General features: G+C 47.5%; 1 protein-coding gene across 2 annotated transcripts in view; it reads right to left on the bottom strand.

Annotated features, from left to right (window-relative positions):
- LOC135904190 (uncharacterized) overlaps nt 1-16411 on the bottom strand; it is a 37560-nt gene that overhangs the window by 5199 nt on the left and 15950 nt on the right. Inside the window, exons 5-6 of one of the 2 annotated variants that reach the window (XM_065434823.2) lie at nt 14278-14509; nt 6948-7296 (exon numbers count right to left, since the gene is read on the bottom strand). In XM_065434823.2, coding sequence (XP_065290895.1) covers nt 6948-7296; nt 14278-14509 — 581 coding nt within the window. The remainder of the gene's footprint in view (nt 1-6947; nt 7297-14277; nt 14510-16411) is intronic. The other variant, XM_065434824.2, reaches the window with a different exon arrangement.

The raw sequence follows: 16411 nt of genomic DNA, 5'->3' as shown, positions 1-16411 counted from the left end.
GCCAGAGCGAATTCCAGCGCGAATTTTCGGGCATGGATTCGCAAGGTAGAGATCCCGAGTTTCGAGCCAGAGACTATGAACGCTGCCGACTCAATGCTTGGTGCCGCCGGGAATTGGTTCAGGGCCCGCGTCTCACCGAGAACTCCAACGCCAAGCCATCTACTTAAAAAAAAATTGCATTCTGCTTTGACCAGAAAATTGTTCTGTCGTTGCCTTCACGCAAAACGCCGATGGCATTGTAAGCCCTTATTATCAATAGGCAAGCAATTCAAAAATTAACATATAATTTCGGGGGATTATCATCGTAAGGGAACTATATTTGGTCCCTACGTATCATTTGTTAAAAAGAAGTCCACAGGAATTGTCCACCTAACCTCAATTCAACGGGAGAAGTCACGGGATCCTGCACTGCAATCCATGCTGCTACTGTATCGTTTTGGAGTTCCTACAGTATTGCACACTTTAGCAGCAAAATTCTTGTGCAAGCAACATTCGCAACACTTCAAAGCCTTCAAACACTTCACACTTCAAACTCTAGCATTCCGGGCCTACCTTTAACTTTCGAGGCATACATCTATAGTGACCACCAAAGCCATCATTCGTGTTCACCTCATGACGACACATATTTTATTTGGTGTGCTCGGGAAACACATAACATACGCAGCTGATCGTCCGTGGCACCATCTGGCTTGCCTACCTAAAATAAGGACGTCTGCAAAGCACGCAACACTGCACCCCGGTTCTCTGTCATTAGCTTTATCACATGTGAGAAAACCAGCGTCAAATTTTGATGTATACACCAACCGAAGGTACACCTCACAATTCCTGAATTAAAAAGCGAAGCTGTTGTGGCGTCAAGAGAGTTCAGAGAAGTTACCCTCCAATTTCTATGCGAGGGGCACTACGCCCCACTGCGCGTTCTTGCTGACGGTTCTCTCAAATCTACGTGCTCGACACGAGCAGTTCACGTGCCAGAAAAGCTTGCTTTAATCCATATTAGGACACTGTCTTGCGAATTATACGGGAGCACTACACCCGGCGCTTCGGTTGGCAGCCGAGTTTATTACTGAACTAGCAATTGTATGCATATTCTAAGCGCACTTCCGCCTTCCTTGACGCCTTGATATACATTATGAAGGCCCTGTGGGATAACACCTTGGCGGCGGGCCGTTCGGTTTAGTTGCAAGTGAAACAATGCGAGGTGTGCCGATGATGGTGGCTTCCACCTCGAGCAAGGCAATAGAGGATGGGGTGCGTTCTGCTCCGATGGCCTTTGCGTATCGCGCAGCTGAGTGCAGCCACGCGGGCCCGATTTTGAAAACAATCTTTTGAGTACCGAGTCTAGCTGTGCAGAAGGCTTGTAGCTTTGAGTGCGCTGTAATATTGCCGCTTACGTCGTGCTGTAGCGAGAGGCAGCAAGAAGGTTGATTCTCTCCCTGCTGCTGCCGCTGCTCCCCTCGCCATCCTTTCGACAGCGATTGCCCGCGATCATCGATTGAGGTCTGTTGATGCTTGCTTTTGTGCGCGTCACACCATTCTTGCCAATCAGTCAGTGAGCAAGTGTTTAGGAGTTCAGACAGCCGATAAAAGTACTATCGTTACCTTGTATAGTTCTCTAGTAATTTGCTAAAGTAAATGAGCTTTGGCCTTCCGGAAGAAACTGCGACTTTTTTCTTGAGAAACCCCCTCAATCCTGGATTATTTCTTGGGATTTGGAGAAAGCCTTTCAAGTTATACAAATCTCAATAGGCCGTGTTCTCAAACAAGTGCCAGATATACTAAATTTACACCATCAAGCGGGCGTTAAAGGACAGCGCATTATATTGCTACGGAATAGTATTACCGATGACGAAGAGACGAGCAGTAAGAAGACGACGACGACGATTGGAGGCTAGCGCGGGCTGTTGCCTCTTGGCCAAGTGCGGCGTATTACGTTGTAAATATACTTGTATATAGCTTTTCATCTACGTCTTCTTACGTAACATATCTGGTGGAGGTGGATGTTCCCTGTACCTCGTCACGGAGCTTCCCAGTGGTTGCTACGTCGAGCCTAGCTTCATGGCTCCCGGCGATGACAACTCGGCTCAGCCAACTCCGAAACCTGCTGCCACATCGACGACCTACATCACTCTCCCTGCTCCTCGTGATCCTGGCGTATTCTCGGGCAAAGATGGGGAAGACGTCGACGACTGGATCAGCCTGTACGAACACGTCAGCCGCAATAACCGGTGGGACCCTACTATCATGCTCGCCGACGTAGTCTTTTACCTCGGTGGCACACCTCGAGTTTGGTTTCGGACGCACGAAGAGGAGCTCACCAGTTGGGATTCGCTCAAGCAAAAGCTCCGAGACTTGTTCGGCAACCCCTACGGTCACAAACTTGCCGCCCAGAAGGCGCTTTCCGGCCGTGTGCAGACGTCAACCGAGCCCTATGTCACGTACATTCAGGACGTCTTGGCTCTATGCCGCAAAGTTGATGCACACATGACTGAGTCAGACAAGGTATCCCATATCCTCAAAGGCATTGCCGATGACGCCTTCAAGTTGCTCGTATTCAACAACGTCGCGACGGTGGACGCCGCCTGGAACTCGCTAAATCAGACGTATCGATCAGCAGTTTGCCCGTTTGCCCAACACCCCAACGACATCTTCCTGTGCCGACGCTCCTCGTCCCAACAACACTGGCGATATTACCAAGATCGTCCGGCATTACATTGAGGCCGCCTATCCGGCTGCCTTCGACTCCAGCCCCACCAACGCACCTGCAGTCACGGTTTCCCTGATCCAGGCAGTTGTCCGCCAGGAGTTCGAAAACATGGGCCTTCACACCATCTGCTCGGCCCATCGCCCTGATACCCATCCGGCTTCTTCGATTCGGCCCCGTCCCGCATCTTCTTACCCACCACGTTTCCGCAACCCAGCTGAATGGCGCACTGCTGACGACAAGCCCATTTGTTTTCACTGCCGTCGCATCGGGCACGTTTCTCAGCACTGTCGAAGTCGCTGGACTTCCCCGAGCCGGTCTGCTTATACTGCCTACTCTCGCCCCTCAGGTGGCCCTTCTCGTCCCTATGCCGCACGCTCCGATAATGTCGCCACTGTCTCTCCTGCACCGAACCACCCCGATTCTCGTTCACCTTCGCCCCAACGACGACAATCTCACTCTCCCCAGCCCCATCGCTCCTTTTCGCCGACTCCCTTCGGACGCCGCTCCCAGCCGGAATACGAAATGATGCAGCGTCTCGAGGTGACGCTGCATTGCTCCCTACGCCGTCAAATCCTCCACTGGCGTTGCCCACTCATCTGAACCTTCTTGACGTGCAAGTCGACGGTGTTCCTGCATCTGCCCTTATAGACACTGGGGCGCATTTGTCGGTAATGAGCGCGGACTTTCGTACCCGCCTGAAAAAAATAATCACGCCCGCCACGGCGCATGTTGTCCGTGTCGCCGATGGCGGAACAGCCCCCGTAATTGGTATGTGTGCCGCCCGCGTCTCCTTCACCGATCGCTCAACAATCGTGCTATTCACAGTCATCGCCCACTGTCTCCACGACATCATCCTCGGCTTAGACTTCCTCTCCGAACATTCTGCTCTCATTGATTGTTCCGCCAGTACTCTCCGCCTTGACCTGCCTGTTCTGGATTCCACTGAACCACACCCCAGTCGCCCCAGTTCCGTCGACTTCGTTGTCGACCTACGGCAGACTTACGTTGACCTAGTGTCATCCCCACCAGTGCCCGACGGTCACTATATCGCGGCTCCTGTACAAGACGTCCTCCTTACACACGGGTTCACGGTACCTCATGCCGTTTTATCTATTACGGCTAATTGCGTCTGCCTGCCACTGGTTAATTTTGGCTTGACGACACAAGTGTTGCCATGCGGGATAGCACAATAGCATCTATTGAGGTAGACGGCAATTCAGCCGATCCTCCTCTACCATCGCCTACTTACAGAAAATGATTGCGCCCGACAGGCCGTCCGAGCACGCTTGTGAACTCTACCGCGTTCTGTTTTCCTACGACGTTATTTTTGAATTTAACGATCGTCCTTTGGCCAAAACTACAACTATTCAACATCGCATTAATACCGGCGATGCCCCTCCTATTCATCGCCGCCCGTATCGAGTGTCACCGGCTGAGCATCAAGTTATTCACGCAGAAGTTCGCAAAATGCTTGCCAAGGACATCATACAACCATCATGTAGTCCAAGGGCGTCACCTGTTGCACTGGTAAACAAGAACGATGGCTCATGGCGCTTTTGCGTGGATTATCGGCACCTTAACAGGGTTGGCAAAAAGGACGTGTATCCCCTACCTCGGATCGATGACGCCCTTGACTGCCTCCATGGTGCTTGCTACTTCTCTTCTTTTGACCTCCGCTCCGGCTACAGGCAGATTGCCATGGACGATCTCGACCGCGATAAGACTGCTTTTGTAACTCCAGACGGTCTTTACCAATTCAAAGTGATGCCGTTCGGTCTATGTAACGCTCCTGCCACTTTTGAACGCATGATGGACGCCCTTCTTCACGGTTTCAAATGGTCCACATGCCTGTGCTACTTGGACGACGTCATAGTACTCTCCTCAACGTTCGCTACGCACCTCGAGCGCCTCTAAGCAGTTCTGGACGTTTTTCGTCGCGCCGGTCAGCAATTAAACGCATCGAAGTGCCAATTCGGCCGTCGCCAGATTACCGTCCTTGGGCGTCTCGTTGACGCGAACGGAGTGCAACCGGACGCAGGCAAGATCCATGCTGTTACGCACTTCCCTGTTCCGAAGTGTGTCAAGGACGTGCGCAGCTTCATCGGCCTTTGTTCCTACTTCCGCCGTTTCGTGAAAACTTTTGCGGCCATAGCACGACCCCTAACCGAGCTTTTGAAAAAAGACGCCCCTTTCCAGTGGGGCGATAACGAGGCCTCTGCATTCTCGCATCTAATCGACGTTCTCACAACGCCTCTCGTTCTGGCCCATTTCGATCCTTCTGCGCCTACCGAAGTCCGTACTGATGCCAGCAGTCACGGAATTGGCGCAGTACTGGCACAACGCTAGCGCGGCAACGACCGTGTTATCGTTTACACCAGCAGGCTCCTCTCACCCGCGGAGCGCAACTATTACATCACTGAGCGGGAGTGTCTGGCCCTAGTTTGGGTGTTTGCGAAGTTCCGCCCATACTTATATGGCCGACCCTTCTCCGTTGTCACAGACCATCACGCGCTTTGCTGGTTATACTCACTGAAAGATCCTACAGTAAGACTTGGTCGCTGGCCATTACGCCTCCAAGAATATTCATATACTGTCACCTACAAATCTGGCCGACTACACAAGGACGCTGACTGCCTGTCTCGTTACCCGGTAGACGAGCCTGACGACGCCGACAGTAGTACCGCCAACGGTATTTTCTCTGTGTCTGCATTCGCTAACATCGCCGATGAGCAGCACCGAGACCTACCGCTACGAGCACTCATCGAGCGTCTGCGCTCTACACCTACCGACGCATCCGTTCGCCGCTATGTTCTCCAGGGCGGCATTCTGTACCGAAGGAACTTCCTCCCTGACGGATCTGATCTTGTCGTGCCACAACATCTACGACAGACTGTGCTCTTTGAGATGCATGATGCACCTACTGCAGGACATCTTGGCGTAACCCGCACATGCGACCGCGTCCGCCACCGCTTCTATTGGCCTGGTCTCGCTCGCTCCGTCCGACGCTATGTTGCTGCCTGTTATACCTGCCAGCGTCGGAAAACACCTCAGGTACTACCTGCCGGTCATCTCCAGCCGATCACTGTCCCTCTGGAACCATTCTTTCCTGTTGGATTAGACCTCCTCGGTCCCTTTCCCACGTCTTCCTCTGGGAACAAATGGGTAGCCGTCGCAACTGATTACGCCACCCAATATGCTATCACGCGGACTCTCCCTACCAGTTGCGCCACTGACGTTGCGGACTTTCTCTTGCGTGACATTATTTTACTTCATGGCGCCCCGCGACACCTGCTCAAATATTAACAGTGGCAACCGGTAGACTATGGTGACAATGAAAATCATTGCGGTGACTAATCAGCCAAGTTTCCCTATGACAGTAGAAAATCTGCTTCAATTCCACTCTCAATAGCAGGCGCAGCAGCTACCCTTTGTTGTGCCATGCAAGTCAACAACTTCCCTTAACAGTCGCATACATTTCCTGGCTCCTGACTTGAAAATGAGCGTGCAACATGCGCTAACAATCTGCAAAGAAAGTTGTACCCACCGTACCTTGATAATGTGTTCACCAAATCGCACTCATTGCTAGTAGCACAGGTTGAGAGTTGCACCTGTGGCAGTCTAGGAACTGCGAAGGTTCTATAGCGCATCTCTATTTTTGGACGTTATACTTAAGACAAGCGGGTTATGTGTACCATGTTAGGGGTACTGGACAGACGGCCACTATCAGAGTAAAAGTAGTTGGACAGTGGTTACATAGAACGTGTGCGATGTAGACGACAGCACTAATTCGCTTCCTGAGGTCTGCAGTCCTGCGAGATATACTTCGATAGTAGCATGTCCTACTTCAATTTTGGCGCCAACTATAGATTCAGCACCCTTTTGTCACTCGTCGTGTCATCCTTGCATTCACCTCTCCTGGCGTTTTTACCATTAGGGAAATCTTTATAAGTTCCTATGTATTTAAATGTTTTCCTTTTCTTCATACAATGCATCGAACCCAACTTTATTGTCTACCCGCTCGGCCTTCCTTCATGTGAGCGTGTCTCTCTCTGTCAATGAAAAAAAAAGCATGAGTATTGCACAGTAGGTTGTGTAGTGGCGGAGTTGGCAAATGCTTGGGAAACATTCAACAATTCGCAGTAAACGTTTTTCCATTAAATATCGCGTGCGATCTCTTGCCGGAAGCTTGGTTATTGGGGGCCCTACTTTCCTGAACCGAAAGGAAGAAAGAAAAACGTACCTGTTAACGTCCAATTCGAGAGGAGCATCCATACGGAGCAATTCACGAAACACCGCCTCTCCTCGGACGTCACAATTTGGCAGAGAGATGTCTTGAAATTGTATATCAGCTCGTTGAACCATTCTTAATTGACACAGATTACGCAAATACGGTAACACAAAGTCTGTGCACGGGTCGCGAAATGCAGAAACTTCAACGTCGACGACTGCGGTTCCGTCTCGCAAACTGAAGCCCCGGTAGAAGTGTCTGGGTGACCGGGAGACTGCCGAGATGCTCAGGCACAAGCGATGAATACAAACGTGAACGGCCAGCAGTGCCCTTGTGAACGTTTCCCATTCGGCAAGATGATCTGCGAATAAAAACGGTATCAATCTATGTGATTTCTCGAGAGTCTCATTGTTTCGAGTGTACGCGTGTAATCAAAAACTTCCGTAAAGCACAAACAACGTTTATAAATGCTAGAGGCCAATCATAAATGTTCTCTTAGAATGCTCTGCACAAATTTTGACATCATTTAATCAAAGACAACCGGAGCCTGCAGTGTGTCTGCCGGTGTGATCATAGTCATCATTCAGGCAAAAATATTGCTGCGATTTTAAACCCTCAGGTAATGCACAAGCGGTTCGCTATACTAAAATATGCATCTTTGGTTGGCTGGACATCGGACTTCTTTTCCCAGCGTTCGCAATATCTATGTTTGAACTCTACTAACTCACCCATGATGCCTGTTTCATCAGATGTTCCCCAACGTTCCGTACTGGGTCCTCTTATTGCTGCTTTATATTATTGATCTCCCCTACACACCACAGTTAAAAAACGACTTTTCAATAGTGATTGCGTTTGATATCATGCAAAACCTCCTACTGATCATGTTGTACTTAATTATTTGGCTGACTTCCGTAAGTGGAACAAAGTACGGCAAAGGAATATCAAATTTTCCAAAACAGTTTCCATATTCTTTACACGACGCTCATCCCCTGCCTTGTCTACCTATGCCTTTAACCATATTAATATTTAGGTACCCTAACAACACATCATTTCTCATGGTGGAAACACGTTGATGTCCCCTTTAATAAGGCCCTTAAAATACTAGGTTACTCACATCGTACGCTGATCCTTGCCCCTCAAGAAACTAGAAATCATGAATATCAAAGCATGATTTGCCCCATCCTCGAATATGGCTGCGTTGTATGGAACCCATACAAACATTGACGTCAAAATACTGGAATCAGTGCAAAAAGGGCAATGCGTTTTGTTTCCGGAAATATGACAAGGAATTTTGACCATCTAACTCTCTTCCCCTACTTGGGCTCACTCCTCTTGCAGAGCGTCGCAAACTTGAATGTCTAAAATTCCTTCACGCTTTAATGAATTCTGCTCGTCTCTCCTCTAGGTATATATTTGACTCTTTCCAAACCCTGATCTACTAGGAGTCACCACGCCCTAAATATCTCAACTTTCTTTGCCAGCCTGGTTTCCTGATATGCTTGTCCACGATATCCGCTAACACGTCATTTCACGCATTTCACGTTCAAAATTAAGCAGTCCGGTGTGTGAGCGCCATCTTTGACATGATGACATGACCTAGGTGACATGCGCAAGAACTCAATATAGGCAAGCCTAAAGAAGCATCCAAGTCTCCCGAAGTAAGGAGGTACATGGTATTGCCCTGTGTTGTCGGGTTATATTTGCGCTCGTCTTTTAAACCCTTTTCTAGATCCAAGTTTCTATCCCTATTTGCTATTTAATTTAAAAAGTTTTCATGCTAGACTTTAGTCCTACGCTATGAAATTTTGTTCAATGGCAGGCTGTGCTTTCCCAATGTTCAATACTTTCTTTGGTACATTCAGCTGTCCTGATGAAACGTATTGATTACATCCTTATTTTTGAAGATACATTTCAGCTGTCCTTCAATAAATCATATATAGTCAATATTTTACTGCAAGTTTCTCTGTCAGTTTTCGAGTCCACTGAGCCAACTCGCTTAAGTAAACCATTTCTTATGTGGTCAAGACGTGCTACTGCCACTCACGAACACTCCTTTCATTGTGAAGTTATGAAATGTGACCATAATTTTTTGCGTACTATTCTTTACTCTTCTTTACAAAAAAGACTCTAATGGAAGTACTTGTAGTAGAGACCATTAGTGCTGCTCAGCATGGCTAAATTATGTTACATGCGCAGTTTCTGCAAACATTTGCCTAAATACTTATCTCTTCTTAAGATCCGACAACATTTATATGCATTTTCGTGAAACATCAGCACCAACGCTATGGATGCATAGTTTTCCCGCAAGCAGCCAAGGCCAGGCAGCCACTAGAAATAATTTGTTCGAGAGATCGATGACTGTACCACAAGAAACCGCGATGGCTGAACCGCAAGAAAAACTTTTGAAACGATGAATCTCGCATTTGTCGCACATCATGATGGTGGAGACCAGAGTACCCAATGGAAGCTTCGTGCACATGAGAGGACCTAGATGTGTCACTAACATTACCATTTAATGACAGAAGGAGAAAGCAAACTAATGATTTGACCCTTGGCAGTGATATCAAATTCCTACCTCTATGTTCGAGATCTTGTCATGGGCCTTGTTTGTTTGTCGGTTGTAGGCAGCTTCTCGTCTGTTGTCTTGGCACAAGCCCGACCATCATCACAATGTTGTAGCCAAGCAAGAGTCTGGCACCCAAATCAAGCCAGCTAAATCCCTACATGAAGTATCAGGGTGGCGGACGAGGGCTTATTGGTCAAAATATGTGTAAACCGGGTGCGTTGGTATTCAATACTCATGAAAATAGGCCAGAAGAAAAAAAATTATGAACGAAAACGAGGCCTTCGTCCAGTCCTATTTTTTCATTCTTTGTTGTATTGGCCTGTTTTCTCAAACATTAATCGTTCATCTGCCTATTCGTAAAATTTATTTACTACGTCACGCCATTTGTCAGACTGATGTTCCACAGTCAGCGCCATGCTCATGACTGCTAGTGCCCAACGTTCCTATGACTAGATCTCGTACCCAGAAACAGATACCCAGGTGTGTAAACGTGTGAACAGCTGTCGCCCTAGCTCAGTTACTAGAGCAACGCATGCGTTGTGTAGAGTGCGAGTTTCGCCGCCATCAGCAGGCAAATTGTATTATTGTCCTTTTCTATTTACTTTGGTCTTATCGTTTGTGTATTTTATTTATAAATAAAACATGCTATTAATATGCCTTCTTTGGCTTCACTAGCTGCTGGGTTCGTACGGTCGAAATTATAGGGAACTTCCAGGTGAATTTTCGCCGTCACTGTGATGTTACCTCTAAAGTCTACATGTTAAAGGGCTCTATCCAGCTCCACATGCCGTATAGTGTGGGTGGGTGGGAAAATCTGCGAGGCTGATCTAGGAAGGCTGACGTCTTGATTAAATTAAAATTAAATTATGGGGTTTTACGTGCCAAAAGCACTTTCGGATTATGAGGCAGGCCGTTGTGGATAACTCCGGAAATTTCGACCGCCTGGGGTTCTTTCACGTGCGCCTAAATCCAAATACATGGGTGTTTTCGCATTGCGCTCCCATCGAAATGCGGCCGTTGTGGCCGGGATTCGATCCCGCGACCTTGTGCTCAGCAGCCTAACACCATAGCCACTGAGCAACCACGGCGGTTTGACGTCTTGATGGACGGCATCTTCCCGTGCACGTAATGCTGGAGATCACGCGACCAAGCGTGTACAGGGTGAGAGGGGGTAAAGAGGAGGTGAGCGCATGGCATAGATTTCAAGCTCGCAATTGGTGAAAGGGAAAAATGTAAGCTCCACGTTCCTTCCTCTAGCCTGGCCAATGCAGCACGTGGCTTTGTTGTGGCTGAGAGCATGCGTTTTTGACGCGCCATATTTGGGAGGTGTTCTGCGCGAGGCAAAAATAATGGTTGAACCGGTATGGCTCTTGGCCTCATGGGCATGGTTCCCAAGTAGAGATTGCGTATTTTCATGTTCAGGAGACACGTTGAAACGCGAAACCGCAAGAAATGTTTAGTCTTGAGTTTTTGCGAGCTTTGTCCTCCCAGCAATGTGAGAGCGAATGTCCCTGTTAATCGAGTGAGATAATTTCATGTTTCTCTGCGCGCGTAAGACATCGCACTTGTAAATTGACTTAGCGAATGTTTACTCTGATATGCACTGTCAAAAGATGAAACTTTCCTTCTGGATACATTAGTATTTTCCTATACCTATCGGTGCTTTGGCTTTCAAGCGAACCAAGCTTTTTATGCCGCACATTGCATCTATGTCATGAGGATTCATGAAAAGAATTTTTGGAGAGGAAGCAATCACTGGAGCATGGCGTGGGTCTTTAAATAGACTGTAGGGTAGAGAGAGGTGATTCACACGATTAAATTGTTGTCCGATACCAGAGGAAGCTACCTGGTTGCCAAGACAAAACACACTTGACTTATGCTCTGCGATTTGATGGCGGTTTACGCCGACGCAACAATGAAGGCAAGTAAAATTTGGATATAAAATGGACATGCCTCTGAGTGGCAAGTGGCATTTCTTTGCTGCGTTGGCCATACCAACATCAGTCAAATGAGTGCCAAGCAGCGCATTCTTTGGTGATCAATATGTGTACTGCCTCCCTAATTTGGCTTAGTCCGGCTTTTTTTTTGTGAAGTCATTTACGGCTAGCTACGAAGAGCACAGCAATAATGCCAAAACGAGGTAGATGCTAACATCTTCGTTCACAGAGTTTCGAACAGTGCCAAAATATGTTAACGTTATGATCTTGGTTTCAATAACGGGAAATAACTAACAGTAATACTACCGGAGTAAAGGCCTGCTTATCAACATCAAATGCAATTGCATTTGATGTTGATAGGCTACAATCGGCAATCCATGCTACATTATTGAGTTTTGGACGATATCCTATGTGTGTTATATCTTATACAATAAAGTACGAGTCGGCGGTAAATCACTTTTCAAGTGCCAAATGGCAGTGCCATGCGAGTTTATACTTGTATTTTGTATTATTGGCCATCAAACTTGTTGCTTGTATAAGCCTTGCGCTCGCAAGCAACTGATTTCTTTCATTTGGGCGTAAGCTTGGCAAGACTGACACTCTAAAGATGTGCTTTAGTTGGGCTTCACAAATCGTGCAAACATCTAGTCAGCATAGCTTTCAGGCAACATGCGACACATCTGTTACACTGGTTGTCGAAACCACATCGCTGAAGAGGTAGCTGAACGAGCGCTAAAGCAAATTCACCGAAAATCAGCCATGTCAGCGTGCCGAATACCGAGTAGAAAGGATCGGCACTAAGCCCATACATTCATCAAGGTCATCAAAATATAATTCCAGAATGTAGTAATGCTACTGTTGCGTTATCAAGCGAAAATAGATTAACGAGTCTTGGCGGGAAGAGCAGACCAGTCTGACAGCCGTTTTCTTTTTGATGCTGTCAGATTTACTGCGCTCGGGCGGCCCTAACGGGCGCTTCCAAGTTCTCGCTGCCAATCGTCGAAGGCTGCCAGTTACTCGAGGGAACACGCAGCACGTGACCGTCCGATCGGTTTGCCGAGTATGGAAGCCGGCGAAAGGAAGCCGGCGAAAGGAAGCCGGCGAAAGGAAGCCGGCGAAAGGAAGCCGGCGAAAGGAAGCCGGCGAAAGGAAGCCGGCGAAAGGAAGCCGGCAGTCCTCGCGCAATACTTTCCTGCCCTTTCCCTCACCGACGGAAGCGAAATGGCTCTGATTGGTTGCGCGCGGGGCTTGAGCGCGCGCCTGCGTTACCGGAATCCATGCTACGAGAAGAAATGGGGGTTAACCTAGGGCCCGATTTTCATTCAATATAGAAGAAGTCGACAAAAGAAGACACCAAGGACAACTCAAGGGACATTACTTGTACTTAATTTCATTAGCCAATTTCATTAGTTTTGTAGCTAATTTAAATTAGTAAGTACAAGTATTTTGCCCTGTGTTGTCCTTGGTATATTTGTTTGTTGGCTTCTTATTATACGGTGTCGTTGATAACGACTCATGCTCCAGCGCCGGTGCTGCTGTGAACTCATCAAACCGTCCTTTCCCTCAGCTGCTCTGCTTTGGGCTATTTTATTGTTTTTTTTTTGTTCGTCGATACAATACTCCGCCAATACAAGCGTACATGAGTCGCATGAAAAAAGGAGCATTTTCTTGGTTTTCGTGCACTTCTCTGCAAAACATGCGACTGCCGAGCCCTCTTTAAGGATAGTGTGTTTCTGGGTAAAAGCGTGAGCGAATTTGGCAAGCTAATAATTTAAGCAGAACACAACCATCCGTGGAAAAATCATGTATCAGGAAATCATCCATCTCATTTTAAAAAAATATAATAGGAATGTTTGCGCATGAAATGGATGTTATTCACGAGAAAGGTCCGCTATACATTTCGATATTGGTGGCATGCTTCCGGGACGTGTTCTATTAGGCATGCATTTAGTGATACTATGTGTAGGTTTTGATCACGCGTATCAAGGCATCATTGATAGTTTGTATCATCTGCGCGTGTGAACTTGGTGTCGCAATTTATCCAGTATCGGATGCACTGCGTTTAAGACCTTTAGTAAGATGTCATAATTACGTTTTCTTGGTACTGCCAGCACAAGCGTAGCTCTATGAGCACGTGTTCTGTAACGGGACATTTGTCCCTGAACGGCACATTTGTCAGGTTCAATAATCACACTAGACGAACTGTTGGCGCTGAAAAAGGTAGCACTTTAGAAATTACTAAAGCAAATAATTATAATATGCATTTTATTTCATTTGAGCTAGTATTTCAACCACCGGGATTGCCCTTATTCAATTACGTAAGATTGGCGCATTGCTTCAATGCGCCAATCTGTGGAACTTCTGTGGCATGGACTGGAAGTAACATACTGCTCTTAATACTGTGTGTAGACTTATTTTATAGAATTCTGTCATACGTTTTGCGTTGTGTGATGACATTGCATGCGCACTCCAAATATATTAGTGTGTAATATACAGTGATCATTAATAAATGTGTGCGTGTTGTTTAATGTGTTTAAATAGGCATTATGCAGATACCAAACGATGAGGCGTAGAAAAACTGCCCAAAATATGTTGGCATACATATCCATGGCTTGCCATTATTATAAAACTAGAAACGTAGATTTAGGCACGAATCCTGCGCAATGGCGACTTAGTTTTCTTTATTGCCTCTCGGAGCTGGATGTAGCATATGGAAAGAAGGAAAGAAAGAAGTGCGCACATAACCTCATTTACGGTAATCGAACTTTGTAAAGTTATTCAAGATTGCAAGATTTCTGGCACATTGTTAATGGAGTTGGTCGCGTTTTCAGCTGCTTACGTGTTCCTTCCGGCACACCGGCTTCGTCATTGGCAAGCATTACCGTAATGCGGCAGGGCCCTTGTTCCAAAATTTCGAGGTCTGGAAGCACGCGCACTCGTATGCTTGCTTCGTTTTGCTGGCCAAGCGTCATCCTTCGTGTATGTGCGCCAACCAAGCGTTCCAACCTCTGGCCTGCGATACACGTTCGTGCGTTTGCACTGGCGTCCCCAGCATCGTCCTCTGCCACCTGCTGCGGAGAAAGCACACCGTCATGCGGTGCTTCGGAGGCGCCGCTTACGTTTCTCTCCGGTGAACTGTCTGTGCCGTGTAGAAGAATAGTATACGCTGTTCTGGAGCAACAAAAGAACTTGGTGAACAAACTGTGGCAGGCATGGAGTTGCTTCAAGCATTTGCTGTAGCAAACAGCACAGCCTTCGGTGTTATTTTATTTTATTCTGCAGAAGCGGCTAAGGAGCAGAAAGTTGGAAGCCACCTATTGGTGAATCCTTGATCGCTCCACAGTCAAAATTTGGCTGAGAGACGATGTATTGATTGAAACAATGCCGACCACTGCAGCTTATTTAAGCGGGACGTCAATGATAGAAGCACGCTTGCATGCTCTCCACGCCTGAAGCTAGCCACTGAAGGCTCATTCACGATAGGCGAACGCAACACCAATTTCGGACTACCGACGGGTAGCGACAGCTTTTTTTCCTTCCTGTTGGCACCTCCTGCACAATGTACCGACGCTGACCTCTCAGCCGGCCATCGACCGATTGTCGGTGTCAGTACAGTGCGACAGAGGAGCCGACACGAAGTAAAAATCCCGTTGCCAACAACTGGCTGACTGAAATTAGTCTCGTGTTGGCCTAGTGTAGGCTTGCACAGTATAGCCACTCATGTTCTGGCATATAGCCGTCGTGACTGCCCGACTATCATCAGAGGCTTCCATTGACCATATCCCAAGTATTTAAGAAATTTACTCAGTCTCTATTTATGCACAGCAACGCCTTTATTTCACGAGGAAACCTACGTATTGCAGCATCTGTCCGCAACTGTATCTAGCGGACACTGGATGTAAAATAAAAGCACAGTTTTTATGAATAAGAACGCGACATCTTGTGAAGAACTGACTTCGCAATAAAGAACACAGTGGCCTTCCACTCTGTGAAGGATGATGACCAGCGAAGCTATGTAGACCACTCAATGGCCAACTACACCTCCGCCAGGGGTCGGCCCAGCATTGTGCAATCTTCGGAATCGGCCCACGTATGGGGTGTACTTAACGCCTGCTTCCCATTCGCCGCGGGTCAGCCCGGTATTGCGCTATCTTCGGGATCGCTGAATGTACCGGGAGTGATTCACGCCTAGTTCACATCCGCCAATTGTATTGCAGTACCTTCGGACTTGGCCCAGGTATGGGGAGAGCTTAGCGCCTGCGTTATCTGCGATGCGGGTCGTCCCGGCATTTCAGTATCTTCGAGATCGCCCACGTATGGCGAGTTTTTTGTCTTTACACGGACAACATCCTGGGTAACTGGCACTTAGGAGCATCGCTTCTAATTCACTGTGAAATGTGTTACCTCTTTGTGTTTCCTAATTACTTATTTAATTTATTAATGGCAACGAGGAACGCGGCAGCAGTAGCTAATGCGCTTTGGCGTGGCAGTGGCTAGGGACGCCAACGAGCTAGCTGTGGAAGACGACGACACTGGAGCCAATCGGAGTGATGATAGTCTTGTGTTCACAGACGGATGCAATCCTAGGGAAAGTAGCCTGAACAGCTTCACTGTAACTGACTGTGCACTCGCACCGTAAGTGATTGCTCGAAAATTTCCCTTGTGATTAATTCTGTCGGTATTTTATTACCAGCACAAAAAAAAACGTCACCCTGAATGGACGGCGGCAGCCCACTGCAAGAAATAGCCGCTGCGTTAATTATATTGTTCTCACTGTAAGTGGAAGCCATATTGTTCTGCAACCTACGCTGCCAAACACAGGAATATTTCCCTACGTGTAGGGATAGGTAGCACGCTATAGGTAAAGTGTGAATTTCGTATAAATAAAAGCAAGCCTAACAGTAAGGATAAACCAATGCTTCAATGCCGCGACGACCGATATCAAGAAACGGCTACCACGAAGGCGTGTTTGC

This window comes from Dermacentor albipictus, chromosome 10 (genome assembly GCF_038994185.2).
Source record: "Dermacentor albipictus isolate Rhodes 1998 colony chromosome 10, USDA_Dalb.pri_finalv2, whole genome shotgun sequence".
Classification (NCBI taxonomy): Eukaryota; Metazoa; Arthropoda; class Arachnida; order Ixodida; family Ixodidae; genus Dermacentor; species Dermacentor albipictus.
Note: the sequence above shows the minus strand (reverse complement) of the source record. Positions and strands in the feature narration are given on the sequence as shown.